This window comes from Pseudonaja textilis, chromosome 11, assembly GCF_049901715.1.
Source record: "Pseudonaja textilis isolate UNSWEBS1 chromosome 11, rPseTex1.2, whole genome shotgun sequence".
NCBI classification, from domain to species: Eukaryota; Metazoa; Chordata; class Lepidosauria; order Squamata; family Elapidae; genus Pseudonaja; species Pseudonaja textilis.
Window position 1 is genome coordinate 12372327 of NC_142000.1, and position 26234 is coordinate 12398560.

At 46.4% G+C, this 26234-nt stretch overlaps 1 protein-coding gene across 1 annotated transcript in view; it reads right to left on the minus strand.

The window, feature by feature from the left end:
* Positions 1 to 2927: 2927 nt before the first annotated feature.
* The window catches only part of EDC4 (enhancer of mRNA decapping 4), a 39241-nt gene continuing 15934 nt past the window's right edge, over positions 2928 to 26234 (minus strand). The window contains exons 16-29 of the mRNA XM_087940599.1: positions 25521 to 25609; positions 23318 to 23471; positions 22075 to 22541; positions 20334 to 20432; positions 19292 to 19444; positions 16897 to 16933; positions 15373 to 15553; positions 13507 to 13662; positions 12397 to 12512; positions 10848 to 11013; positions 8354 to 8540; positions 6537 to 6756; positions 4970 to 5133; positions 2928 to 3809 (exon numbers count right to left, since the gene is read on the minus strand). Coding sequence (XP_087796725.1) covers positions 3617 to 3809; positions 4970 to 5133; positions 6537 to 6756; positions 8354 to 8540; positions 10848 to 11013; positions 12397 to 12512; positions 13507 to 13662; positions 15373 to 15553; positions 16897 to 16933; positions 19292 to 19444; positions 20334 to 20432; positions 22075 to 22541; positions 23318 to 23471; positions 25521 to 25609 — 2382 coding nt within the window. The 3' untranslated portion in view covers positions 2928 to 3616. The remainder of the gene's footprint in view (positions 3810 to 4969; positions 5134 to 6536; positions 6757 to 8353; positions 8541 to 10847; positions 11014 to 12396; positions 12513 to 13506; positions 13663 to 15372; positions 15554 to 16896; positions 16934 to 19291; positions 19445 to 20333; positions 20433 to 22074; positions 22542 to 23317; positions 23472 to 25520; positions 25610 to 26234) is intronic.

The following is a 26234-nucleotide window of genomic DNA, read 5'->3' on the forward strand; positions in this document are numbered from 1 at the left end:
GAGGGCAAACTATTCCACTGGTTGATTGCTATCACTGTTAGGGATTTCCTGCTTAGTTCTAGGTTGCTTCTCTTCTTGGTTCGCTTCCTTCCATTGTTTCTTATCTTGCCTTTTGGTGCTTTGGAAAAATCTCTGTCTTCCTGAATTTCTAAGAACTCTTCAAGTATATTACAAGCTCTGCCATTGTTGTAGGAAATGAGGAACCTGGTAAGGAAATCTCTCTGAAACAACAACCCACGAGATCATGGGTTGTTAGTCCAATATAAAAAGTGGGCTCCTTCACTATTCATTTTAGAATAGAATAACAGAGTTGGAAGGGACCTTGGAGGTCTTCTAGTCCAACCCCCTGCCTAGGCAGGAAACCCTACCCCACTTCAGACAAATGGGTATCCAATCTCTTTTTAAAAACTTCCAGTGTTGGAGCATTCACAACTTCTGGAGGCAATTAATCAGTTCCACCGATTAATTGTGTTAACTTTCAGGAAATTTCTCCTTAGTTCTAAGTTGCTTCTCTCCTTGATTAGTTTCCACCCATTGCTTCTTGTCCTGCCCTCCGGTGCTTTGGAGAATAGCTTGGCTCCCTCTTCTTTGGGGCAGCCCCTGAGATATTGGAAGGCTGCTACCATGTCTCCCCTAGTCCTTCTTTTCATCAAACTGGACATACCCAGTTCCAGCAACCGTTCTTTATATGTTTTAGCCTCCAGCCTCCTAATCATCTCTGTTGCTCTTCTCTGTACTCTTTCTAGAGTCTCAACATCTTTTTTACATCGTGGCGACCAAAACTGAATGCAGTATTCCAAGGGTGGCCTTACCAAAGCATGATAAAGTGGTATTAATACTTCACATGATCTTGATTCTATCCCTCTGTTTATGCAGCCTAGAATTGTGTTGGCTTTTTTTACAGAAGCCCCTTAAAATCTGGTTGTGCCATTAGACCTGCTGATCCCACGGGATCGATGATCTATTGAGGTGGGCTCCATTGCTATTAACATCTGGTGTTTCTCTCTCAGCCTTTTTGTTTTCTAAAACAAGTTTTAATAATCATAGTTGTTTTATATATATTGGTTTTTAGTCTTGGACACCGCCCAGTCACTTGCCCGTATACATTTGATGAGTAAAGAACTAAAACATCCTTTGTGCACGCACAAGCCTTTTTACTGACATGCTTAATCTCAGTGCAAGAAATTTGCTTTCTAAATAATCACTATATTTTCAGGAGTAGGATTTGCATTATTATTCCAGGAGTTGAGAAGATTGGTCCAAAAAAAATTGCTCAGCTGGCTTCAAGGCCTAAGGTGGGAGTAGAACGAACTCACCTGGCTTCTCTCCCAGTGCCTTTTTCTGGGAAGCTGACCTTCATAGACTAGATTACAAAATCTACGTACATTGCACGCGTAGTTGCAGAGTCTCTTCCATGACGTTGCCGGAAAAAAAACCCCCACATGGTCTCATCCCTGGAGCTATTGGGAATCAAGACCATCTCAAAGGTGTTCCAGTTGCCAACTGGAAAAGAGAAAAATTTTGGTGGTCCTCAGAGAAATGCCCCCCCCCCAGCAATTAATCCAGGCTGCGTGGGAACACAAGGATGCGCTACCCACTGGCCCCCCACCCTTCACCCGAGCACTGAGGAGGGTGTAAGATGACTCCGTTCAGAAGACGGGCAAAGGAGCAGTTGGGGTTGGGATGAATGTGGTCACCTGTTGGGCCCTCTTGGAATTAAACAGCCAGACTTCACACCAGGAGGAGGAACCCTTTGTGCAGCTGGCGCCGACACCTGACAAAATTGTTTTAACTATTGCATTTTTATACTTTGGTAGTCTGTAAATTATAGAGTTTTATCTTTTTAATATTGTAAGCTGCCCAGAGTTATCCTGCTCTAAGATGGGATGGCCAATGAACTGAATGATGGATGTATGGGTGTATGGCTGAATGGAGGGAGGGAGGGAGGGAGGGAAGGAAGGAAGGAAGGAAGGAAGGAAGGAGCCAAAGCAAAAAATGGGGGCTATCTGGAAGGGACAAAGCCACTCCTTCTCTTACCATCCTAATTTCTCCCTTCCTGCCCAGTGAATTGGCAGAAGCAGGACCAGGTTGCATGTTCCTGTCATGCCTGTGTTGGAATCTGATCTCGAGGTGGGGGTTGAGCGGCTGACAGGTAGTGGGAGTATGGCTCCAGTCGTTGTGGAAGCAACTGGGGAAGGGTAAAGTCTGGCTGGACATTCAGAGAAAGACCCAGGCCCACCCCCTCTTCATCCTAGGGCATGCAGAGAGGAACGGAGAAGAGAGCAATGGGAGTTGCATGGTTTACGGGGGAGGAAAAGGCCCTGATCCCCTTCACTGGCTGCAGCTGAGAAAACAGGATTTAAAAAGGACACTTATGCACAGCACCTTGATGGAAACAAAGCGTCTGGGTTTTGGCATCCTCCCAACTGTATGTGGTTTGTTATCTTTTGAAGTCTGCAATTCCTTATCCTGCCCTGTCTCGTTAATTGCTGCAGCACAGTTTGTGTTGATTTTTATTTCTAATTTATCTGTACTTTGGGTTCAGACTGCATTTCTTCCCTTTGTAGACTGTTTTTGGAACAGTTTGATCTCCAGCCGAGGATATCTGGACATTGGGGGTCAAGTTGGAGGCATTAAAGGGACTTTACCTATTTTTGTGACTTCGGTGCTTTTGTGCCACGCCCCAAGTCATCACAGTTCCCAAGTGATGCAAATTTCAACCCACAGTCACTGACAAACCCAGCGGTCAGTTTTCCCACTGGCTGGACGTGCTTTGCTTCCTCCTAACCATGACTTCCTGAACGAATAAACCAGATTTGTTTCGACTGATGAGATATACATCAAAAGCAAAGCATTGCGTTTTAGGAGTGCCCCCGGGCTCCACCCATGCAGGTGGGTTAACCCAACTCAAGGTGAGAAGAAAGAGCTTTTATTTATTTATTTTCCTCCAAAAAAAGTCATTTATTGAACTTGTCTTTAAACGTTATTCAAAAACGAAAGAGTTAAAGAGTCTAGATAAAAACAAAAGAGAAAAAAAAACAACGATGTGGTGTGAACACAATCTCCCCTCCGACTAAAAAGGAACTGTCTGATCCGTAAACATGCTCCACCACACGGGGTGCCCCTCCCACCCCGTGCCCCGGATGGGGAAGGGGGCCTTTGCAATCTTCCCACGCGCCCCCCCCACTCCTGCCACCCACAGTACAAGGGGGAGGGTTGGCATCTCTCCCTATGGCTACCGTGATTCTACGGCCTGCTCTTCCTTCCCTGCCGGGCAGGGGACCCCTCCCCACGGCCCACTCTCAAAGGCTTGGGAAGTGGGGCTCTTGAGCTCCGAAGCCGGAGGAAAGCTGGGATTTGCGTGTTTCTGCTTGCACAAGTGCCAAAAAGTTGACTTGCACGGAAAGGAAGGGTACTGTTGTTTTTGGAAGTGCAGGGGGAACTAACTGGCTGGGCTAGGGTTCATCCCGCCCCCTCTTAGCGTGGCCACGTTGGGTCGGCAAAGAGCTCTTGGAGGAGGAGGAGGAAGAGGAAGGCCGAATGGAGAAAAGTAAAAAGCCGCCGCCCTTGGGTTAGCCCGGAGAGGCGCCGTTGAGCCAGGGTGGCCGGAGCCCTGTTAGGACATGTTGTGGGTGACCAGGCCTTGCAGCATGATCATCAGGCGACGTGCGGGCTTGCTCACGTTGTTGTGAGGCTCCACCTGCAGGAACTGGAAGAGTTTCTGGCGCACCTGGTTCATCACCGAGCCCATGTGGTCGCGGGTGATGGGATCGCTGTGGTCGAGGTGCATCACTGCCTCCTCCAGGTAGCTGCGGGGGGCGGGGAGAGAGAGAAAGAAAACAGCTCAGAATAAGCAAGTCATTTCTTCCGGCTACAATATGGTCAAGGAAGGCCTGGGATGGTATGTGGTGAGGAGGGAGGGTGGAGAACTGTAGAGTAAGAGGCAACTCAACCCGGATATTATGTGGGAGAGAAAGCGGGTGAAGACAGCCCCTCTCAAATACAGGCAGTCCTCAACTTACACAACGGTTTGTTTAGTGTTCAATGTTACAATGGCACTGAAAACAGGGACTCGTGACCCATTTTTCATACTTGTTGTGGGCCTATCGGCAGCCTACGGAACTGGCAGCAAAGTCGGACAGTGAGGAGGAACATGGGCCAGTCTGGCAATCTGGGAAGACTCGGACGAGGGTCCTGCATCCAATAGAGAGATGGGGCCAGGGCCATCTGGGAGTGAGGTGCTGACTCCGGAGCCTCCAGAATCTGACAGCAGCGAGGCAGAGGAACAAGGGGAGCCTGTTCCAGTGTGCGCATGCGCAGAGCTGCCAGAAGGCAAGAACGGTTAAGACAAAAGGGACGACTCAGGAGTAAGGCTTGGAGGCCATTGGCATCTCCCATAAGACATAAAGGAGGAACAAAGGGACAGGACAGCTTCACACAAGGAAAGCAGCAAAAGTCTTTCTTTCTCTCCCCCAAACTCTGCCAGAAATGAGTCTTTGGGACCCTGAAAGGCCTCCTGCTCCAAGAGGTTGCATTGGCGTGACAAGTCTCACAAAGACTCATCTCTGGTGGAGTTTGGGGGAGAGAAAGAAAAACTTCTGCTGCTTCTGCTGCTTTCCTTGCATGAAGCCAAAAGTCTCTCTCTCTCTCTCCCCCTCCCTTGAGAACGGAGTTGGAGATAGTATCCTGCGATCCCAAATAAAGAATGATCGATCAGTAGGAAAATGGGGTGGGGAATTTTCCTGCAGACTTTTGGGGGGATTTTCCCAGGGTCTCTGCTGCTTTCTGCAGAGACCCTGGGAAAACATCAGCAAGCCACCGTCAGTCAAAATTCATATTAGTGGTCCGTGAGATTTAAAATTATGAGTTTGGTGGTCCCTGAAGCCCAGAAGGTTGGCATGATCTACAGTATCCTTTTGAGAGCGAGACAGGGTTTACCTTCTTGGACATACCACTAATTTTTACTCACTTGAGTTTGAGCTCTGTCTGGGAGCCTAAATCTGAAGACAGCTGCTGAATGAGAGACAGGAGGACAGGCTGGGACAGAGGACAAGGGTCCTGTCCAAACACTTGCTGAGGATCAACGGTCTCACAGACATAGAGGACCAGATTCAAATCGGCTGCAGTGAGAGCCTGCAAGGGTGAAAAGAGGCATACAGGAAATCCAGAGGAACGCTGGGACATTCCGATATGAAACAGGGAAAAGCACTGGGGCGATCATTTCCCAGAACTGCAATCCACCCACGCTCCGTGATTTGAAGCACATTTTGGCTCTCAAGCGCTGATGGCATTCCTATCCCATGACCATTATGGAATTCTTAAAATACCCAGACGTTGCGCAGATGTTCCAACCGTGAGGAGGCAAAAGAATGCTAAAGAGTTATTAAACTGTTCTGATTGAGCCGCGGTGGCGCAGTGGTTAGAGGGCAGTACTGCAGGCTACTTCTGCTGACTGCCGGCTGCCTGCAATTTGGCAGTTTGAATTTCACCAGGCTCCAGGTTGACTCAGCCTTCCATCCTTCCGAGACAGGTAAAATGAGGAGCCAGGTTGTTGGGGGCAAGAGGCTGACTCTGTAAAACCACTCAGAGAGGGCTGTAAAAGCGGTATATAACTCTTAAGTGTTATTGCTATTGATCCCAAATGCAAAAGGAGTCTGTCACCTCAAAGTAGCACCTTCCAGAGGATAGGTCCTCCTTTTGGCTGTTGAGAGGGCAGGGTTGGAGAAAGGATGGCACATGGATACACCTGATGCCAGTATGCCCAGGCTTATACAATGAATTACACATTATTCTGTATATGTATATAATGTGTAGAAGGGAGGCGGTGGCTCCGTGGCTAAGATGCTGAGCTTGTCGATCGGAAAGGTCGTCAGTTTGGCAGTTTGAATCCCTAGCGCCACGTAATGGAGTGAGCTCCCACTACTTGTCTCAGCTTCGGCCAACCTAGCAGTTCGAAGGCATGTAAAAATGCAGGTAGAAAAATAGGGACCCCTTTGGTGGGAAGAGAACAGTGTTTTGTGCACCTTCGGTGTTTAGTCATGCCAGCCACATGACCACGGACACGTCTTCGGACAGCGCTGGCTCTTTGGCTTTAAAACAGAGATGAGCACTGCCCCCTAGAGCCAGAAACGACTAGCACAGTTGTGCAATGGGAACTTTTACTTTTACCTTATATAATGTGTGTGTACATGCGCACACATACACACAAGCTCAACAGCATGCAAACATCTGCAAACTTAAAAGCTGGAACAGGCAACATATAATCTTCCAGATGTTGCTAAGCAACCACTCCTAACTACAACAGTGAGGGATGCTGGGAGCTGTAGTTCAGCAGCCCAGAACTTCCATATTCCTGCCTTTGAGAGAGACACCTAAAAGGACACCAGGAGATGCAGCTCAGTATCTTAGTTTTGAAAAAATAAACCCTCCGTGGGTTTGTCAATCTTAAGCCCTGCAGCTGGTGCCCGGGAGGCTCGGTAGGAAGACGTTTCTGTGGGTAGCTGGAGAGTCTACCTGGCTTTCAGAAGGTTGCATACCTGTTGGAAGGCTTGGTTCAGGTGTCCCTGCTGCAAAAGTTGCAGCATGTGAGCCTGCTGGGACTGGAAGTCTAGGTGAGTGGCAGGGATGGGCGTGCCTGCAGCGGAGCGCATGGCCTGCATGATGCTGGAGGTGACCGCAGCCTGCTGCTCCTTCATGGCCGTGCTCACCTCCCCCTTGATGACTCGCTGCACCTGAGCCAAGATGGACTCTTGCATGCTGGACAAAAAAGGGGGAAAAGAAGAAAAGAGGTCGTAAGGTTCCTACAACGCAGAGGGTGCAGAACACACACGGGACAGAACACGTTTTCTGCCCTCGCTCAACACTTCCTCTTGGGGATGAGCCACAGCGGCTGCAGGTTCCTTCTGCTGACTGTCTGTAATTTGGCAGTTCGAATCTCACCAGGCTCAAGGGTGACTCAGCCCCCAGATTGTTGGGGGCAATGGGTTGACTCTGTAAACCGCTTAGAGAGGCCCGTAAGCAGAGGTGGTATTCAGCAGGTTCTGACCAGTTCTGGAGAACCGGTAGCGGAAATTCTGAGTAGTTTGGAGAACCGGCAAATACCGCCTCTGACTGGCCCCGCCTCCATCTATTCTCTGCCTCCCAAGTCCCAGCTGATTGGCTGGGTCTTCTTTGGTTGCTCTGCACAGGAGAGCGGAGCTGGAAAGCAGGTTAATGGGGTGGGGAGGGAATGGGGATTTGGCAGTATCCTTCCCCTGCCACGCCCACCAAGCCACACCCATCAAGCCATGCCCACAGAACCAGTAGTAAAAAAACTTTGAATCCCACCACTGGCTGTAAAGCACTGAAAATTGGTATATAAGTCTAAGTCAGGGGTAGTCCACCTTTTTATACCTACCGTCCACTTTTGTATCTCCGTTAGTAGTGAAGTTTTCTCTAATCGCTCCCCGGCTCCACAGTATTGGTGATTTATAAAGTAGGGGACAAAACCCCCACCGCCCACCATGAAAGCTGGAACGCCCACTAGTTGCGCGGTAGGGACCAGGTTGACTACCACTGGTGTAAGTGCTATTGCTATCTAACACCATGTAGCAAAACAAAATAACTGGCTCTAATCCGGCCAAACTCTCTCTTTACATCCCACCTAGTTAAGAGAATGGCTTCATACTATCAATTTTACTGAAGGTTTCCACAACCTGGAGCTCCTTAAATGTATCACTGAATAGACTGAAAGTCCAATTTTTTTTTAAAAAAAAAGCACCAGGTTTAACAAAAAGTGGTCATATCTCCTTTACAGGGCCTGAATAGCCATAAGGGACAGCTTGAACACTCTACTGAAATTCTAGACCAGGGGTGTCCAACCTTGGCAACTTTAAGACTTGTGGACTTCAACTCCCAGAGTTCCTCAGCCAGCTTTGCTGGCTGAGGAACTCTGGGAGTTGAAGTCCACAAGTCTTAAAGTTGCCAAGGTTGGACACCCCTGTTCTAGAGGTTCTTTTTTTTTTAAAAAATGTGGATCAATGGTAATCATTTTTCACACATTCTCCTCATTGCTCTGAGCCCATCATTTTTGTTTTGCCAAGATGGGAGGGCAGCTTCCGGTGCTGAGAAGTCTGGCTAACGTGGTAACCCTCAAGCGTATCAGGACAGACAATCAGAAAGTGACACGGGTCAAGAATTCTCCTAATTCACACACCAAGGCATCAGTTGGCTTGTGGATCTTGTCTAGGGTCTCTACCAAAGGGACCCACGGCACTTAACCTGGCTTTGTGGAAGTGCACCATAGACGTTACAACAGTCGGCGATAACCAACTCCTCCTCCAGGGGGCGCCCACCTAGGTTCCCGCGTACTCACTTGCCCACAATGACGTGAAGCTGATGCTGGATCTCAGAATGCACGCTGGCCGTAATGGTGGATGCCATTTGGTCAGTTGTACTTTGGAAAGAGCTGACCATCTGCCGGAGCTGGCCCAAGAGGGAATCCCGGGCCTCTTGTTCCCGCGCCTTCTTATTCTTCAGCTGAGCCTCCAACTGCAGAATATCTACGAGAGAGAGGATCCATACGTGTCCAGTGGGGGGACTCGTGTCCCCCATTTCCCAGCGCTGCTTCTCATCGTCTTTGCTTACAATCCCTGGTACCAGTTATCCTTGGATTACAACCGGTTGCTTATCAACCGTTCGAAGTTACCTTGGAAAGTAAACTTACAGCCCCTTCTCGAAGTGGATTTGGACTTATGACCGTATGGTTCCCTTAATGAACACTGCCACTTTTGTAATGACTGTTGTAAAAATAATGGTAAAATTGAGTTCTGGTCACACAGTGACTTGGCTTATGACCGCAATGACTTACAACCAAAAGTCTCCAATACGGTTGTAAGTTGCGGACTACTTGTAAAGTATCTTATGTCTTCACTCTCACCCAAACATTCTACCATTTTTCAAACTCTATGGTTAAGGTATAGGGCAGTGGTGGCTAACCTTTTTGGGCTCCTGTGCCAAAAATTGTGCGCGTGGTTGCATGCTCACGTTAGCGTGCCAGAAAGCAATGCACCCCCCCACCCCTTATGCTTGCGCGTGCAATCCCCCCGCCCCTTACCTGCACTGCGCCTCACAGCTGATTTTCGGCCGGGTTGAGGCCTTTTTCGGCCTCCCAGAGGCTTCAGGAAGGCTTCTGCAGGCTGAAAATTAGGCCTGTTCTGTCATTTCCTGTTTTTCCAGAAATACCAGAAATGACGAAACGGTCCTAGTTTTCATCCTGAAAAGCCTGCAGAAGCCTTCTTGAAGCCTCTGGGAGGCCAAAAAAGACATCAAACCGGCCAAAAGTCAGCTGTGAGGCACACGCATTCGCAGTGAGGTAAGTTTGCCCGCAGGTCGCATGCCGGCACAAATGGCTCTATGTGCTACCTGTCGCACGCATGCCATCGGTTCGCTATCACGGGCATAGGGAATTCATGAATTGACATGAACCTCACCAAATGTCTTGCCTGGAAATCTGCTGTGGTTTTTCTGTTCATACCAAAAAGTGCAATCTGGAGAGGCTGGAGACATTGGCCAAAGTATTGGCAATCTCCATTGATGAAGGTTTCACCTGAAAACTCTGAGATCAGTATCAATCCAGAGCAGTGCATCTTATTCAAAATCTCACCGGAATCCTGTTCAAGGAGATTTCTTTTGAGTCTTGCTCGGTAAGACTAACCACGATGTCAGCTTTGGAAGCCATGTTAGCACCAGAAGCTTCCACGCTGCCACATTCTTGTGCTAGGGAAATTGGGAGGGGGGATTTCATGGAGCGTTGTGTAGTTTAACATAATAGCATTCTTCTTTACAGTCAAGGTCATGTTATTCCTGCACCTGGATGAGGATTGGTTGAGGGGGGATGTCTCAAGTTGGGATGGATGGTGATTGGGGCATGTGATGGAATGATGAGTGCAGGGGATGGACTTGTGATTTTTAATTATTGAAGGAAAACCCAGAACTCTCATATTGGGGGTTTCTCAATAGTATGACTTTTCCAATAAAAAGAAACTTTGAGAAAATGCCTGTCTTGCAGTTTTTGACTGGAGTTTGTCAGAGTATATTCATGAACTGGAATAAAGCTTAGTAACAAGGTCAGCCAATGAGAGCTGAATTGAGGGCTGAAACTTAAAAGAGATAATGTGGGTGTGGTTTATCTCTGTTCGTGCTGAGTTCAAAAGTGAAAGAGAAACTAACTTGCTTCCTTGCCTGCTGAACTAAAGCGAAACTGATGTCTGTTTCTGAGCTAAAGCTGAGCTGCTGTTCTGCTCTGAACCTGTAACATGTCTGCTTCTGTTTGAGTTTGCTCCATGTTGGAGAAATCTACAACTGGTATTGTAAAATTTACTTTATGCTTTTATGAAGAAGTTAAATGAAGCCTTAGTCATCTGTGTTTACTTTTCTGGCGCTGAATTTATGCTGCAATACTCTGAACAGAGTTTGGTTTTGCTGGAAGGCTGACATTTTAAATGGACTTTAAACCCAAGCCGTGCACAACAACAACAACAACAACAACAAAAACCTCTTTGAAACTTTCAAAAGAGTCTCATGGAAATTATTCCAAATGGAAGAGAATTTCCATTATTGTGGAACACCATCGTGAGAAGATGTTCAATAATGGCCAGTTGGATACTCCCATCAGCAGAATTAGCTGAGAGAGAGAGACACACACACACACGGCCTCGCAAGGCAGAAGTTCCACTGTTAGATTACACCTTAAACCCCCAAACGGTTCAACTTGCATTTGTTTCACCTGCTTTGGTAAACCGTTACTCCTATTTCCTGGTTTGGGAGCAAACCGTTGGGAAACAGAAGGGCAATTAAAAACGACATACATTCTTGCGTGCCTTGCTTGAAGGTGTCGTTGATCTGCTGGAACATAGACTGGCAGCTCTTCTCGAAAGCAGGTAGAACTATACTCTGAAAGGCCTCTCGAAATGCTGTCTGCATGGGCACCTGTAAGGTATCAGTGGCTGCCCGGGCGATGGTGTCGATAAGGTTCTGGAAACCAACAAGGCAGAAAAACCCCCAGGATTAGCAAAACGGTCTCCATGCAACAGAGGTCACTAAAGAAGGGGCCCCTCCTCTCTTTGGCTGAAGCACTAATCCTGCTGCTGTCTTAAGGCTGTTTATGCCGGTAGTCCTTGACTTACAACCATTTATTGAGTGATCGTCTGAAGTGATGATGGCAGGGGGAAAAAGTGAATGGTGACCAGAGCGGCATCCATAGAGACACATGATCAAACTATGTGTGCTTGACAATCAGGCAGGTACTTACTTACAATGGTTGTGGCATTCTGGGGTCATGTGATTGCCATCTGTAGCAACAGCAATAGCCCTTAGACTTATATACCACTTCACGGTGCTTTTACAGCCCTCTCTAAGCGGTTTTGCAGAGTCAGCACACTGCCTCCAACCATCTGGGTCCTCATTTTGCCGACCTCAGAAGGATGAAAGGCTGAGTCCGCCTTGAGCCAGTCAGGATTGAACTGATAGCAGTGGGCAGAGTTAGCCCGCAATGCCACATTCTAACCACTGGGAAGAAGGAAGGAAGGAAGGAAGGAAGGAAGGAAGGAAGGAAGGAAGGGAAGGAAGGAAGGAAGGAAGGAAGGAAGGGAAGGGAGGGAGGAAGGAAGGAAGGAAGGAAGGAAGGAAGGAAGGAAGGAAGGAAGGAAGGAAGGAAAAAGGGAAGGAAGGAAAGGAAGGGTTGGAAGGAAGGAAGGAAGGAAGGAAGGAAGGGAAGGAAGGAAGGAAGGAAGGAAAGGAAAGGAAAGGAAAGGGAAAGGAAAGGAAAGGAAGGGAAGGAAGGAAGGAAGGGAAGGAAGGGAAGGAAGGAAGGAAGGAAGGAAAGGAATAGCAATAGCCCTTAGACTTATATACCGTTTCACAGTGCTTTTACAGCCCTCTCTAAGTGGTTTTACAGAGTCAGCCTCTTGCCCCCAACAATCTGGGTCTTCTTTTTGCCAACCTGGGAAGGATGAAAGGCCAAGTCAACCTTGACCCTGGTGAGATTCAAACTGCCAAAGTGCAGGCAGCCGGCAGTCAGCAGAAGTAGCCTGCAGTACTGCACTCTAACCACTGTGCCACCATGGCTCATTTTTTGTAACGTTCTGATGGCTTCAAACAGGTCAACAAGTCAGTGGCAAAAAAAAAAAAAAGTTCGTAAAATTTGGCGCAACTCATTTAGGACCTGCCTTGGTTAGCATTGGAAATTCTTGTCCCAATTGTGGTCATAAATCGAGGACTGCCTGTAGCTTCAAGCTGAGCAGGTGTGTCACCTGAACAGAACAGCCAGCACAGAATGTGCTGGTACAGGCTCCAAAACAGGTGTCTGTCATAGCAGAAAGAATTGGAAAGAAATCTCCTCTTGGAAGCTCCTCTCACCTTCGATTTCACCAGTTTGGCAATGTTCTCCTTCAGAGTTCCTTCGATGGCTGTTAGCTTATTTGCAATAGTGCTGCTCAGCTGTCCAGTGATGGGATCCAAGCTCTTAGATACACCTGGTAAACAAAAGAGGAGACCGAATCCTTTATTTTGGGGAATTACCCGATAGGAAAGGCTGGAGATGAACCCCCTCTGAAAACAGAGGGAAGGCAACACATACAGCTCCAGATATTGGAGACCGCCTCCCTGCACCCTTCATCTTGCTCTGGTTGGCTACAATTCATTGGAGTTTAACAATATCTGTTGTCCATCAATCTATGAACTGTGAGCATTCATATTCTTTTCTCTTGGAAGGGATAGATAGATAGATAGATAGATAGATAGATAGATAGATAGATAGAGATAAAGATAGATATAGAGATAGATATAGTATATAAATATAGATAAAAGATAGATAGATAGATAGATAGATAGATAGATAGATAGATAGATATATGATAGGGATAGAGAGATAGAGATAAAGATAGAGAGATAGATATAGTATATAAATATAGATAAAAGATAGATAGATAGATAGATAGATAGATAGATAGATAGATAGATAGATAGATGGATGATAGGGATAGAGAGATAGAGATAAAGATAGAGAGATAGAGATATAAAGATAGATATAGTATATAAAGATAGATAGATAGATAGATAGATAGATAGATAGATAGATAGATAGGAAGGAGAGAGAAAGAGGAAGAGGGAGAGGAAGGAAGGAAGGAAGGAAGGAAGGAAGGAAGGAAGGAAAGAAAGAAAGAAAGAAAGAAAGAAAGAAAGAAAGAAAGAAAGAAAGAAAGAAAGAAAGAAAGAAGGAAGGAAAGAAAGAAAGAAAGGGTGCTATCAAGGAGAATCGCATACGCTTCTCATGGCAAGTCCTTGGAATCGAACTCATGCCCTTGAACTAGGCTCCATCTTTTGTGTGTGTGGGTGGGGGGGGAATTTCCAACTCAGAATCCAGAGCCTTGAGAGAAAATAGCCTAAGGGTGACCGGTCTTCCATTTCAACAGGTTCTCCACACAGGACTCTTTGCAAGCAATTCACCACCCGCTGGGGAAAACTTACACAGGGGGACGGCCTTTTTCATCTCCTCGCGGATGGTCCTCTCCAGCCGATTGCAGGCAGCCGTAGAGAGGGACTGGGAGAGCTGCTGGGAGAGGTGCTCCTGCAGCTGCCCACTGCGCTGCTGCCCTTCCGCCAGAGCCTGTTCCAGCCTCCGCTCTGAAACAAAGAGCTAAGGAACACCGAAAGGGTGCAGGGACTAGAGATCCCAAAAGACTGCATCAGTAATAGCACTTAAAGACTTATATACTGCTTCTTAATGCTTTGCAGCCCTCTCTAAGCGGTTTACAATGTTAGCATATGCCCCCCCCCACAACAATCTGGGTCCTCCTTCTACCCATCTTGGAAGGATGGAAGACCAAGTCAACCTTGATCCGGTTAGGATCGAGCTGGATCAAATTAGCCTGCAATACTACATTCTAACCACAGTTGTCACCACGACCAGGTCGGACTCAATGGCAAGACTCCAGATACACAACTTAGTAAGGTTTGACTTGAGAGCCAGTTTGATATAACAATCAAGACATCAGGCTGGAAGCCAGGATGTGGTACGTTCTAGTCCCCCCCTCTTAGGCATAATGCCACCCGGGTGATCCTGAGCCAGCCATTTTCTCTCAGCCCTAGGAAGCAGGCAGTGGCAAGCCCCTTTTGAAAAACCTTGTCAAGAAAATTGCAGGGAAAAAAATGGCTTGACAAGACTGATATGGCTAGCTAATATTTTTTTTACAATATACTAGGAAGAAACCACTAAGCAGTTGTTTGCCTGTGAAGGTGCAACTCCCTATTCTGACTCTTCTTTCTTTTCAGAGCCACCCTGATACAGTAGTTAAAGTGCTGAACTAGGAATTGAGGGCCCAAATTCTGGAATTCTTTTAAGCCCAGCTGGGAAATGTTGGCCCAGTCACTCCCTCTCAGCTTTAAATAAATAACTGCAACGAACAGGCTGACAAACAAAACCTCTTGCTGAAATATGTGCTGATAGCTTTGCAGTGAGAACTAGGAGAGCTTCGTTACGGGATGAAAAATAACAATAACAAATTCTTTCTCCTCATCCTCTCACATTTTTATTGACTTTTCATCTTTTGTTCCTCTGCCTTGAAGATAGCATTTCTTCGCTGGCAAACTTTGGCTGTGACTTTAACTCACACACTGACTACAAACCACTGATATTGCCAAGTTAAAAAGCCTGAGCAGCAGATAGTGGGGGGGAAAAAAACCCCTGAAACCTGAGATGATATTGCTCAGAATAAAGAACTGGTTGAGGGACCAGTTAGTTGTTGGATGTGACAGAAGACAACTTCCTAAAAAGAAATGATACAAACTTCCTTGTTAACCGGACTTAGCTAAAGAGGACATTCTTCATATTGTTTCTCTTTTTCATATTATATTATATTATATTATATTATATTATATTATATTATATTATATTATATTATATTATATTGTATTGTATTGTATTGTATTATATTATTATATTACATTATATTACATTAATTATATTATATTACATTATATTATATTATAAAATATTAATAGAATTTAAAAAAATAGGTGCAGTGAAATTAATTTCAGACAGACGTTTTAACCTTTTCTGCTTTCTCAAATTTGTCAAGCTGCTTAAGAGAATGCACTTTTCTTTTTACGACCCCTGTAATCCCTTTAGTATCTGGTTCTGAGGTATAAATACAGCAAGTAGAAAAAAACAACAACCACTATGTCAAGCAAAGAGGACATCCTCCCCTTCCTTCCAGCCAAGTACGTGTGTGTGTGTGTGTGTGTGTTAGAAACATGAAACTCCACAAGAACGCAAGGCCACTAGTGTGATCCCCAAACCCACGGTGCGGAATGGGACCCGCTCTGAGAGGATACGCTCCTGCTCCTGCTGGGAGTCGATCACCCGCTCGATGTGACCCATGAGCGAGCTCTGGACGGCATCCAGGTGATCGGCGAGCCTTTGCATCAGCTCCGTCTGATTTTGTCTCAGTTCGGCAATCTCCCTTTGCTGCGTCCTGAGCAGAGACATCAGCTCCTCCTGGTATTCAGGAGCGCTCTAGAAGCGGGGTGGGGGTGCGGGGAAGAGAAAAGATGACAAAACATCAGCCTGAGGTGATTTTCAGTGGAATCTTGCTGTTTTGTTCGGAGGAAACCCAACTGACTTTGTCCCTCTCGTAGGGAATGAATTGGGCTCACCCATGGTGGACAGTCGTTTGGGAGAAAGGCCCAAAAATTATTCATAAATGACGCAAAGGAAGAAACATTTGGGAAGAAGCGTTTATTTCAATTAAGGTGGAGTGGTGTGGTGGCCTAGAGGGCGGAGCTCCTCCCTCACAATCAGGAGGCTTTGAAGTTCGATCCTAGGTAGAGGCAGGTATTTCCCTCTCTGGGCACACTGAGAATACATCTGTTAAACAAAACTCCACACTGGCGATACGAAGGGCATCCGGCCACTAAAACCAGAGGTGGGTATTCGGCAGGTTCTGACCCGAACTGGTAGCGAAAATTTGGAGTAGTTTGGAGAACTGGCAAATCTCACTTCTGACTGGAGATTTTGCAGGATCCTTCCCCTGCCATGCCAACCAAGCCACACCCCACAGAACCGGTAGTAAAAAAAATGGAATCCCACCCCTGACTAAAACACTCTCTGGTTCCATTCAGTTGCCCCAGCCTCCACCCCGCAAGAGATTATGGGGGTCATTCAATGAGGATGATTTATTTCAAATAAGGTCTGTGGCCTGAAGATCAGAAGAACTACACGGAAGGTCCATGTTCTAATTGACCTCCTCGATACAGATTTCAACATTGATTGTGCCACTTTTAAATACATCAGCATGGCTAGACTTAACGTAGGCTGGATTGGGAGGCAATTATGCCAACAGACTTATTTTCCCTTGATAGGAAGAAGCGATCAGGTGGAACAGATCAACTCTTAAGCAATAGTAACAGCACTTAGATTAATATAATGCTTCACAGTGCTTTACAGCCCTCTCTAAAGCGGTTTACAGAGACAACATTTTGCCCCCAACAATCTGGCTCTTCATTTTATCGACCTTGGAAGAATGGGAGGCCGAGTCAATCTTAAACTGGTGAGACTCAAATTTCCAAACTGCTGGCAGCTGGGAGTCAGCAGAAGTAGCCTGCAGTCTTGGACTCTAACCACTGTGCCGCCATGGCTCTTAAGGTAACTTTATTAAGTTGTAAATTCTTAAGACAAGCATAATCATGGATACGAGTGATCAATAAAATATCTAGGGATATTAACAAGGGACATTATTGCAGAACTTAACTTCATCCCACAATTCCAAACCTCTGCAATTTTGGAGGAGCGGGAAGGAACAGAAAGGCACTTCTTACGGGGAAGAGAAACTGCAAAATAAATAGAAAGTTTGCACCAACCTGCTGATCGAAGGACCTTGGGGACTGTGGCGCATCCCTACAACCGAAGAAAAGCTGTTAAATGATGCGCTGGAAGGGAGGATAATTACAACTTCAATTTAGATGGCTCTTCCCCCAATTGAAAACAACCCTCTTCTGATAATTTCTCACCCCAGTAACCGAGTCAAGGACCTGTTTTCTCAACACCAGGACGATAAAAATAATAAAGGGAAGCACCTATGTAAAAAGCCCAAGGACAAATTCCTAGCTTAACAAAGATTCTTCCAATCTGGTGCCTCCTTGGAGGTATGGCAGCACAACTCTTCACATAAGAGAGTGATGGTTTAAAATAGGTTGAAGTATAACGGTGGAATTGAATATTGCATTTGAGACTGATAGATGGTTAGACAAATAGATAAGAAGCTAGCTAGCGCCTGAAGGTTTCCTAGTATACAATATGTGTCATTCCTGCTTTAATGTTATTTTTTTTTTTGTAAAAAAATTATTTAGGTTTTCACAAGACATAATACAAATAAAATATCTTTTTTTGAGAATAGCGTGGTCCCAGGTTATCACTTCTCCATACAGACACAAACTCAATTTCATATTCATCCTTGTGTTCTATTCCATATCTTATTACTATTTTAACATTTTCTCAATAATTTTTCCCTTCCCTTAGTTTTCTCAACCTTGCTTTTCATTATCTCATTCCTGTCTAAATTCAATTATATATATCTTTTTCTAAGTTTCAATATCTTACTTATCATTGTATTTAAACTTTTGTCTGTCCTGTTTCAATTTCATGTTTTCTTTTCTCATATGAAAGAAATATGAAAAAAATGGAAATATTATAAGTGTTCCTAAGGAAGTATGATATCCCATTGAAAAGAAATGTTAAAGATGTTAAAAACTATAACTAACAATAATGATAGAGCTGAATGGAAATAGAATAAGTATTTTATTTATTATTGCTATATATATATATACTTTCTCTTTAAGAACTTAGTGTGTATTTTAAGAATGTACCAAGCAGAATTTGACTGGAAGTTGTGTGTTATATTGAATGTTGCAATTGTAAAAGCATAAATTGAAGTTTAAATGAGAGTTGAATGGACAAAAATTAAAAGACATAAAGGTGTCATACTCCAATCAGTAACTACAGGGAAACATTCTGTTTTAATGTTCTAAGCGAGTGGAGGCTCACTTTTTGGGCTCCCGTGCCGATAATTGCGCATGCGCTTGTCTGCTCATGCTCGTGTGCCATCACCCAGAAGGCAATGTGCCTCCCCATGCCTCCTGCGCATGTGCACGTGACCTGCGCTGCGTGCTTTTGTGCATGCACGTGCAATGCGCACTGCTGCTTTTGCGCATGTGTGAGTGTCTCCTGTGCATTGCCGTGCATGCGCGCCAGATAGCTGGTGGGCGGGCAGTAGACCTTTTCTACGAGGGCTCGCATGCTGGCAGTAATGGCTCTGTGTGCCACTTCTGGTACATGTACCATACATTCGCCAGCACGGTTCTAAGCTCATGGGAGAAGTAGAATTCCGACAGGAGACTTCCTTGGTTGACAATGCCACCTTTTGGCTATTGGGCGCTCTGTAAGCATGTATGGTGACCCCCCTGGTGAAAGAGGGTATCGATCTTACAATTGTGAGACGCATCCCCAACAGCCAGTGCCAGGGCAGAAAACATCCATCCGAAAGCACAGCGCAGTCCTTTCAGCCGTTCCAAGAAGGCTCCACACCCATTTGCACCACTTAGATAACCCTGAGGCCAGAGAGAAACCTCCAAACGCCCTCAATGACCCTCTAAAAGGAGGCAAATGACCAGCTGTCTTCAAGGAGTATAAAAACTCCCCATTCCCCAACCATCCAGTCAGAGCTGAAGTTGTTCTTGGATGAGAAGCAAAATGTCTTCAAAGTAAAAACAGAAAAGTCCACCTGCCTCTTGAAAAAGCCTTTTTGGGACACCCCTGACCTGGATGACAGAGAATTTCTATAGATATGTGAGACTAAAAGCTTATGGAAATGGTCGGTCTGGTCTGGATCTATCTGTATCTATCTATCTGTCTGTCTGTCTGTCTGTCTGTCTGTCTGTCTGTCTGTGTCTATGTCTCTATCTATCTATCTATCTATCTATCTATCTATGCATGCCTACCATATCTATCTATCTGTCTGTCTGTCTCTGTTTGTCTGTCTCTGTCTCTGTCTCTGTCTCTATCTATCTATCTATCTATCTATCTATCTATCTATCTATCTATCTATCTATCTATCCATCCATCCATCCATCTATCTATGCCTACCATATCTATCTGTCTATCAACCACCACCTATCTATGTCTCTCTCTCGGCCTTTCTCTCTGATTGGTTGCCAAATGGAACGCTGCTGTTTCCAACTGCTGAACAAATACACCAACCTGTCGTCTTTCTTCCCCTTCCGCTTCAGCTTTGGAGAGGCCCGAGGAGAAACTTTGGCCTTCCAGTCTTTGACTGGCAGCCGCTGGGCAGTCACTTTGGTTGTGAACCCGCCTGAAGTGGTAGCCAAGCTCGCAACTTCATCATCGTGATCGCTGCAGAGGAGAAGAGAACAGGAAGGCAGTTTGGCAAAGGATATCATAATAGGAGTCTCAGATCGACTTTAGCTCAGCAGTGGAACCAGGTGGTCTTCATCAAATGGTGAATTTAGGCTATTATTTTTGCCATCCAAAGAAGCAGCTGATGGATCAGTTTTCCTTAATAGGACACCCCGTTCTTCACCAAGAGAGCACGACATCGAAGAAGTCATAAATGCATTTCGTGTTTGGTTTCCTAATACTGACAATTTAATTGATTTGAACAGGAAGGAATTCAGAACTTCTCCATCCAAATCCCAGAGCCACCTTATATTAGCCAGCAATCCCAGTTTCTACTGACAAGCCTGACTCTGACAGGCAACTGCCAAGAAGAAGGCGGCTAGTGCTGAACTGCTGAGTTTCAAAGGGTCCATCTTTCTCTAAGCGCTATCAGATTGCATTCGTTGGTGGTCTTGGACGGGAGCCCGTGAACGTATCATTTGGAGATTTGATCTGGTCCGATCTCCGAAATCAAGATTTCCAGATGTCAAATCCAACCAATGGTTGGACAGGGACATCGAAGAGAAACAGATCCATTTTCTAAGTTGGATTTCAATTCCTAACTGAATTGAGTTATTCCGATCAAACATCGCCTAATGTGCTAACTCTTCCTCTCCGGATCAGAAGTAATTTGCTTATTGCAAGAACCTTTAAAATGCTCATTCCCCTGAGAATCAAAGCCCAGTCTCTTTTTCTTAAGATGCCGGAGGAAGAAAATGATCTGAGTTTCGACGACCATGTTTCCTACTTCTGGGATTTAAGACTAGGTGGCACTTTCCCCAAATTCGTTTGCCTTGCTGTGCTAGAAGCTTCGAGGGAGGGACAGAGGACGTCATGCAGCCCATACCTCTGCTCAGCGCTGGCATCTTGGCTGTCATGTTGCAGCAAGCGGTAGGTGTGCCTGTGACAGGAGCTCTTATGCTTCTCTTCCACTTCATTCCTGGGGCTGCATGGGAAAATGAAACAGGGGACAGGAGTTGCATCAAACCCAAATACGTTCTGTCTTATCCATTTCTGCACCAAAGGTTTAAGCACTCAAGCACACAGAAACTAGTGGAGTTTTCCTTCCTAGCTGAAAATGCTCTACAGCCATGATGGCGAATCTGTGGCACGCAGAGCCATTTGTGCTGACACGCGACCTGCAGGCAGACTTACCTCACTGCGCATGCATGTGCCTCACCGCTGATTTTAGGCCGGTTTGAAGCCTTTTTCGGCCTTCCAAAGGTTTGAGGAAGGCTTCCGCAAGCTTTGTAGGCTGAAAACTAGCCCCGTTTTGTCACTTCCGGTATTTTCAGAAAAACCGGAAGTGATGAAATGGGGCTAGTTTTCGGCCTGCAAAGCTTGCAGAAGCCTGCAGAAGCTTTCCTCAAGCCTTTGGAAGGCCGAAAAAGGCCTCAAACCGGCTGAAAATCCGCTGTGAGGTGCATGGCAGGTAAGGGGGCAGCGGCGGGTGGGTGGGTTGCACGTGCATGCGTAGGGGACGTGGGGGGGTTGCACATTGCCTTCTGGATGCTGGCACGTGAGTGCGAGCATGAAAGTGCATACACAATTTTTGGCACAGGAACCCAAAAAGGTTAGCCACCACTGCTCCACGGCATTCTAATTTTATTTCAGACTCATCCCAAACACAGGCTTTAGTAAAAGTCTGTAGAGGTTCTCCGTCATCCAGGTCATGGTTGTCCCAAAGGTCCTTTTTCAAGGAGGCAACTGGACTTTCTTTGTTTTTGTTTTTTCTTTTGAAGACGTTTTGCTTCTCATCCAAAGAAGCTTCTTCAGCTCTGACAAGATAGCGGATAATATAAATCCTTCCATTCCCCACCATCCAGTCAGAGCTGAAGAAGCTTTTTGGATCAAAAGTGAAATATCTTCAAAAGAAAAAACAAGAAAGTCTAGTTGCCTCCTGAAAAAGCACCTTTGGGACAGGCTTTAGTAGCCTATCTTGGACAACGGGGCTGTTTAAAGAGCTGGGAGGATGAGGAAAAATAGCGCTGGACTGGAGGTCATAATATAGGAAGCCCAGCTAATCCTCAATTCACAACGGACCCAAGTTACAACCAAAAGGTATTTACCACCTGGTTCTGAAGTTATGATGGCCGTCCCTACCAGGGTCATGTGACTGTATTTTGGGCACTCGGCATTCAGTTTATTGCCGTTTGCAGCATTCTGTTGCTATGATTGACGATGTTTTTGCCAAAAACTGGCATTTAATTCCAGTATGGCTTCCAAAGCTGACACCTGTTTTCAGGACACAGCATAACCATGAAGGATGATGGGAAGGAGGAAAAGAGAACCTGAAGCATCTGTTCTTAAAGTTTAATCATCCTTTTGATTTTTCTAAGGTAGATTCCCGTGTTCTTCCACAGAGAAGACGACTGGATATTCCCGCACTCTTTTTTTATTTTGCAGTGACCACAAGAACCAACTAAGGCAGGAGTCTCCAACTTGGACAACTTTAAAGCTTCGGGACTTCAATTCCCAGAATTCCTCAGCCAGCTCCACAAATCATAAAGTCGCCCAGGTTGGAGACCCGTGCACTAAGGGATGGTCCACCCTGGGCCCCAGGGAAGAGTGATGGAAACGGTCCTTACCTGCCCGCCATGCTGTTCCTGGTCTCCCTGGTGATGTCAGGAGCAGCCGGCCACGGCTGACTCACTCCACTATCCAATGCCACGTTTTCCTGAGGTAAGGCCGCCTCCAGCAGTGAGGGGGTGGTCAGCATGTCCACCTCGTTGGGGGCCATGTCCAAGGAGTGATGGCTGGGCTCCGAGCTGTGGCGGTTGCGTGGGGAAAGCAAGTGGAGAGCGGAGGCCGCCGAAGCCATGCTGTCCGTGTGATGGTTGGAGTCCAGAATTTCTACCGGGAGGCCAGATGGGGCTGCGCTGAAGCTGCGCTGCAGGGTCTCTGAGGCGATTTCAGGGATGTCCTGGGACATGGCAGTCGAGGCGGAAGAGATGACATCTGGGGAGCGCTCACGAGTGGGCGAGGACTGGGGTACCACCAGAGGCTCCACTTCCTCTTGCTCCAGGGCCAAAGGAGGAGGGTTCCCCGGGGAAACCTTGAGAGGAAAAACGAAAGAAGTTGATCCTCTTGTAGCATACCTTATACCAGGGGCGACTCGGGAGTAAGGCTTGGAGGTGATTGGCCCTCCCATAAGACATAAAAGGAGGAGCAAAGGGACAGGAATCTTTGCAGGAAGCAACTTTGTTTGGACTCGTCGGTTTGAAACCTGAAGCTCGGTGTTGAATTTGTGTTCCATTTTGGCCTTGTATAACTAATTGGAAATTAGTCGTTTAGTCATTGGCAGCATTTCAAGGAAGATAAAGGTGCGTGCTTATCAGACTTATCCTGAGGGATTTTGGCAGACTTCCATTGGGACTATTTACAAACTGTTGGAGACTCATTACGGGCTGTGAATGACTAAAATTCAGTTGTTGAAATAAAGAAAAAAGGGTTTGGGGACTAAGGTGTGTTTGTTAGCGTCTCAATAAGCCTTGGTCAGAACAACCTCTGAGCATCCCCTGGGCTGGATCTGGCCTCCAGGCCTTGAGTCTGACACCCCCGAGTGAGAAAGGGTTATTGGAAATCAACAGGGCAGACAGCTTGGACAAGTAAAGGCATGGATGTTGCAAGGAAGGGGTAGGGCAAGGGTCTTCCAACTTGACAGCTTTAAGGCTTGCGGACTTCACCTCCCAGAATTCCTCCTCCAGTCATGTCAGCTCAGGAATCCTGGGAGTTGAAGTCCCCAAATCTTAAACTCGCCAAGCTTGAAGTCCCTTGGTATAGCGGGGAGTCGAGAAGAATCGCAATGGTCTCCAGAAGAATCTACCTTACCGGAATGGGGACCTTTGGGGTCAGTTTGTCGGGAAGGCCAGGGAGCAGGACCGAATGATTCCGTGGGCTCGCCTGGAGACTCCCACCGCTGCCACTCAGGGTGAGGTTGGCATCAAGCTGCATCTTTGGGCTTAGGGACATGTCCTCCGATGGCCTGGCGGAGGCAGAAAGAGAGAGGAAGACCAGAGTCAACAGATCCTTCCATCTCCTCCCGTCAGAAGCAATCTAGAAACCCCCAGCTCTGCCCAAGGAAAAGGACAACCCTGGCATTTGATAGCCAGGCCGAGCATCGCCAAATGTAATACAGGTAGTCCTGAACTTACAACCACAACGAAGCCCCAAATTCCTGTTGCTACAAGGCAGGTAAGTGAATTTGCCCTCTTTTACGACCCTTTTTGCCGGGGTTGTTAAGTGAATCACTGCAGTTTTTAAATGGCTCATATGGTCATTAAGTGAACCAGACACCTCCTTAATGACTGTCATAAATACATGACAGTTGCCAAGTGTCCAAATTTTGGTCACCTGACTGTAAGGATGTTGCAATGGCCGCAACTGTGAAAACCAGCCATCTGTTACTTTTTCCGTTGCAACTTTGAACAGTCACTAAATGAGTGGCTGTAAGTCAAGGAGTAACTGTATCTGACGGTTACATTTGTCTGTGCATTTTACTTTCTTAATAAAGGTGCTTTTTCAGGAGGCAACTGGACTTCCTTGTTTGTTAGTTTTTCTTTTGAAGACGTTTCGCTTCTCCTCCAAGAAGCTTCTTCAGCTCTGACAGGATCTTATTATTACCTTTATTGTCAGAGTACAACATGTGTACAATGAGATTGGCTGAGCCTCCTTTCGTACACTCACCCCGCCAACACAACTCACAGTGAGGACAGAAGTCTCTAACCCAGTCCCAATCTTATTACACTATGTGACCTTGTTGCACAATGCGCCGGCCCCGCAAGTCTGTCATACTATGTTGACGTGAAGTTATTTTCCATTCAGGAGTCTGACAGCCCACGGGTAGAAACGGTTCTTCAGCCTGTTGGTATGGCTGGCTATCTCCTATACCCGCGAGGGTGAACCTATGGCACATGTGCCACAGGTGGCACGCGGAACCATTTGTGCCAGCACGTGAGCGGCAGGCAAACATACCTCACTGCACATGTGTGCGCCTCACAGCTGATTTTCGGCCGGTTTGAGGACTTTTTCAGCTCCCAAAGGCTTGAGGAAGGCTTCTGCAAGCTTTGTAGGCCGAAAAGTAGCACCGTTTCACCACTTCCGGTATTTTCAGAAAAACAGGAAGTGATGAAACAGTGGTAGTTTTCAGCCTACAAATCTTGCAGAAGCCTTCAAGCCTTTGGAAGGCCAAAAAAGGCCTCAAACCGGCCGAAAATCAGCTGTGAGGTGCAGTGCAGGTAAGGGGACGGCAGGGAGCGGGGGGATTGCACGCGCATGCATAGGGGGCATGCGTATTACCTTCTGGGTGCTGGCACGTGAGCATGTAAGCGCAGCACAATTTTTGGCACAGGAGCCCAAAAAGGTTAGCCATCACTGTCCAACACGATGGTAGGAGAGTGAAGAAGTGCTGACCGAGGTGTGAGTCGTCCCTGAGAATTCTCCCCACTCTTCTAAGACAGAGGGCCTTAGCAAGGTCATCTAGTGGTATCAGGGAACAGCCCACAATGTTTTGTGCTGTGCTCACCACCCTCTGTAATGTCTTTCTATCCACGGCTGTCAAGCCAGCATACCACACCATAATGCAATATGCGAGGACACTTTCTACTGTGGATGGGTCAAAGGGGGTCATCGGTCGTTGTTCTACTGATGGTGGATGGATGGATGGTGGGGAATGGAAAGATTTATATCCCTTGCAGACAGCTGGTTATTTGCATCCTTTTGGAGGGTCGTTGAAGCCCTTGGAGGTTTATCTGTGTCCTCAGGGTCACTTGAGTCTTGCTGATGCAATTTTTCCCTCCTCTGGAAATCCATTCCTACTCTCAACACCATTCAAAGGGTGTTCATTCCAAATTGTACAGCTAGAAGTCTTTCTTGATACTGAGTCTGGCCAACTCCCAGTGACAAAAAGGGAAGAAATAAGAAACACAATACAATGCACCCAGAGTCCTATGAAGGCCACCCACTGCTGAGCTGGGCTCAATCCTCTTCCTTAACTGAAATCATAGTTGTATTTCCACCCACGATTGAGACTTACCTGGGAAGTGGGGGGTCGCCAACCGAAGTACTACTTATGGTCGTCACAGCAGTGAGGGAACTAATGCTACTTCCGGGAGACCCCGTGATCTGGTACAGATGAGAGAGAGTGTTATTTGGATGCAACAGGGAGGGAACCAATCATACAGAACTAGATCTTTGGATTGTACTTAGGGGGCGTAGATTTTGGGTGCCGACAAAAATAGTTTAGTCAGCTGAAGTGCTACTGCGCTTTATGTTTGCCTTTTTTTTGACTTCCCAGGGATTCACAAGCTCCAATCTAAACTAAGAATCTTAGAACGAATGCTGGCTTTGAACATTTAAAATGGACAATGCATAGGATTTGAAACAAACTAGAATTTTCTGCCTTAAGCACCGGTTAATTCACTCTTCAAAAAGCTTCTTAATAAGAGTGCCATTCCTTTTGCCCAACAGAGCCCTTCCATGCCTCAACAGCATCTTTTTGCCAGCGGTCCAGAAAACCTCCAGTCCAACCAATAACTCCAAGACAGAGGTCTTCTCAAAAGTTCTGTTTTAATTGGATAATAAACTGACACATCTGGGGAATCTGAAAGTCCCGGGCTTCCTTGCAATAATTAAAGCCTACAAATCCACCCCCTGCACCCATCATCCCATCACATGCCCCAATCGCCATCCGTCCCAACTTGAGACTTTCCCTCACTTATGCGCAGAACAACATGACCTTGACTTAGAA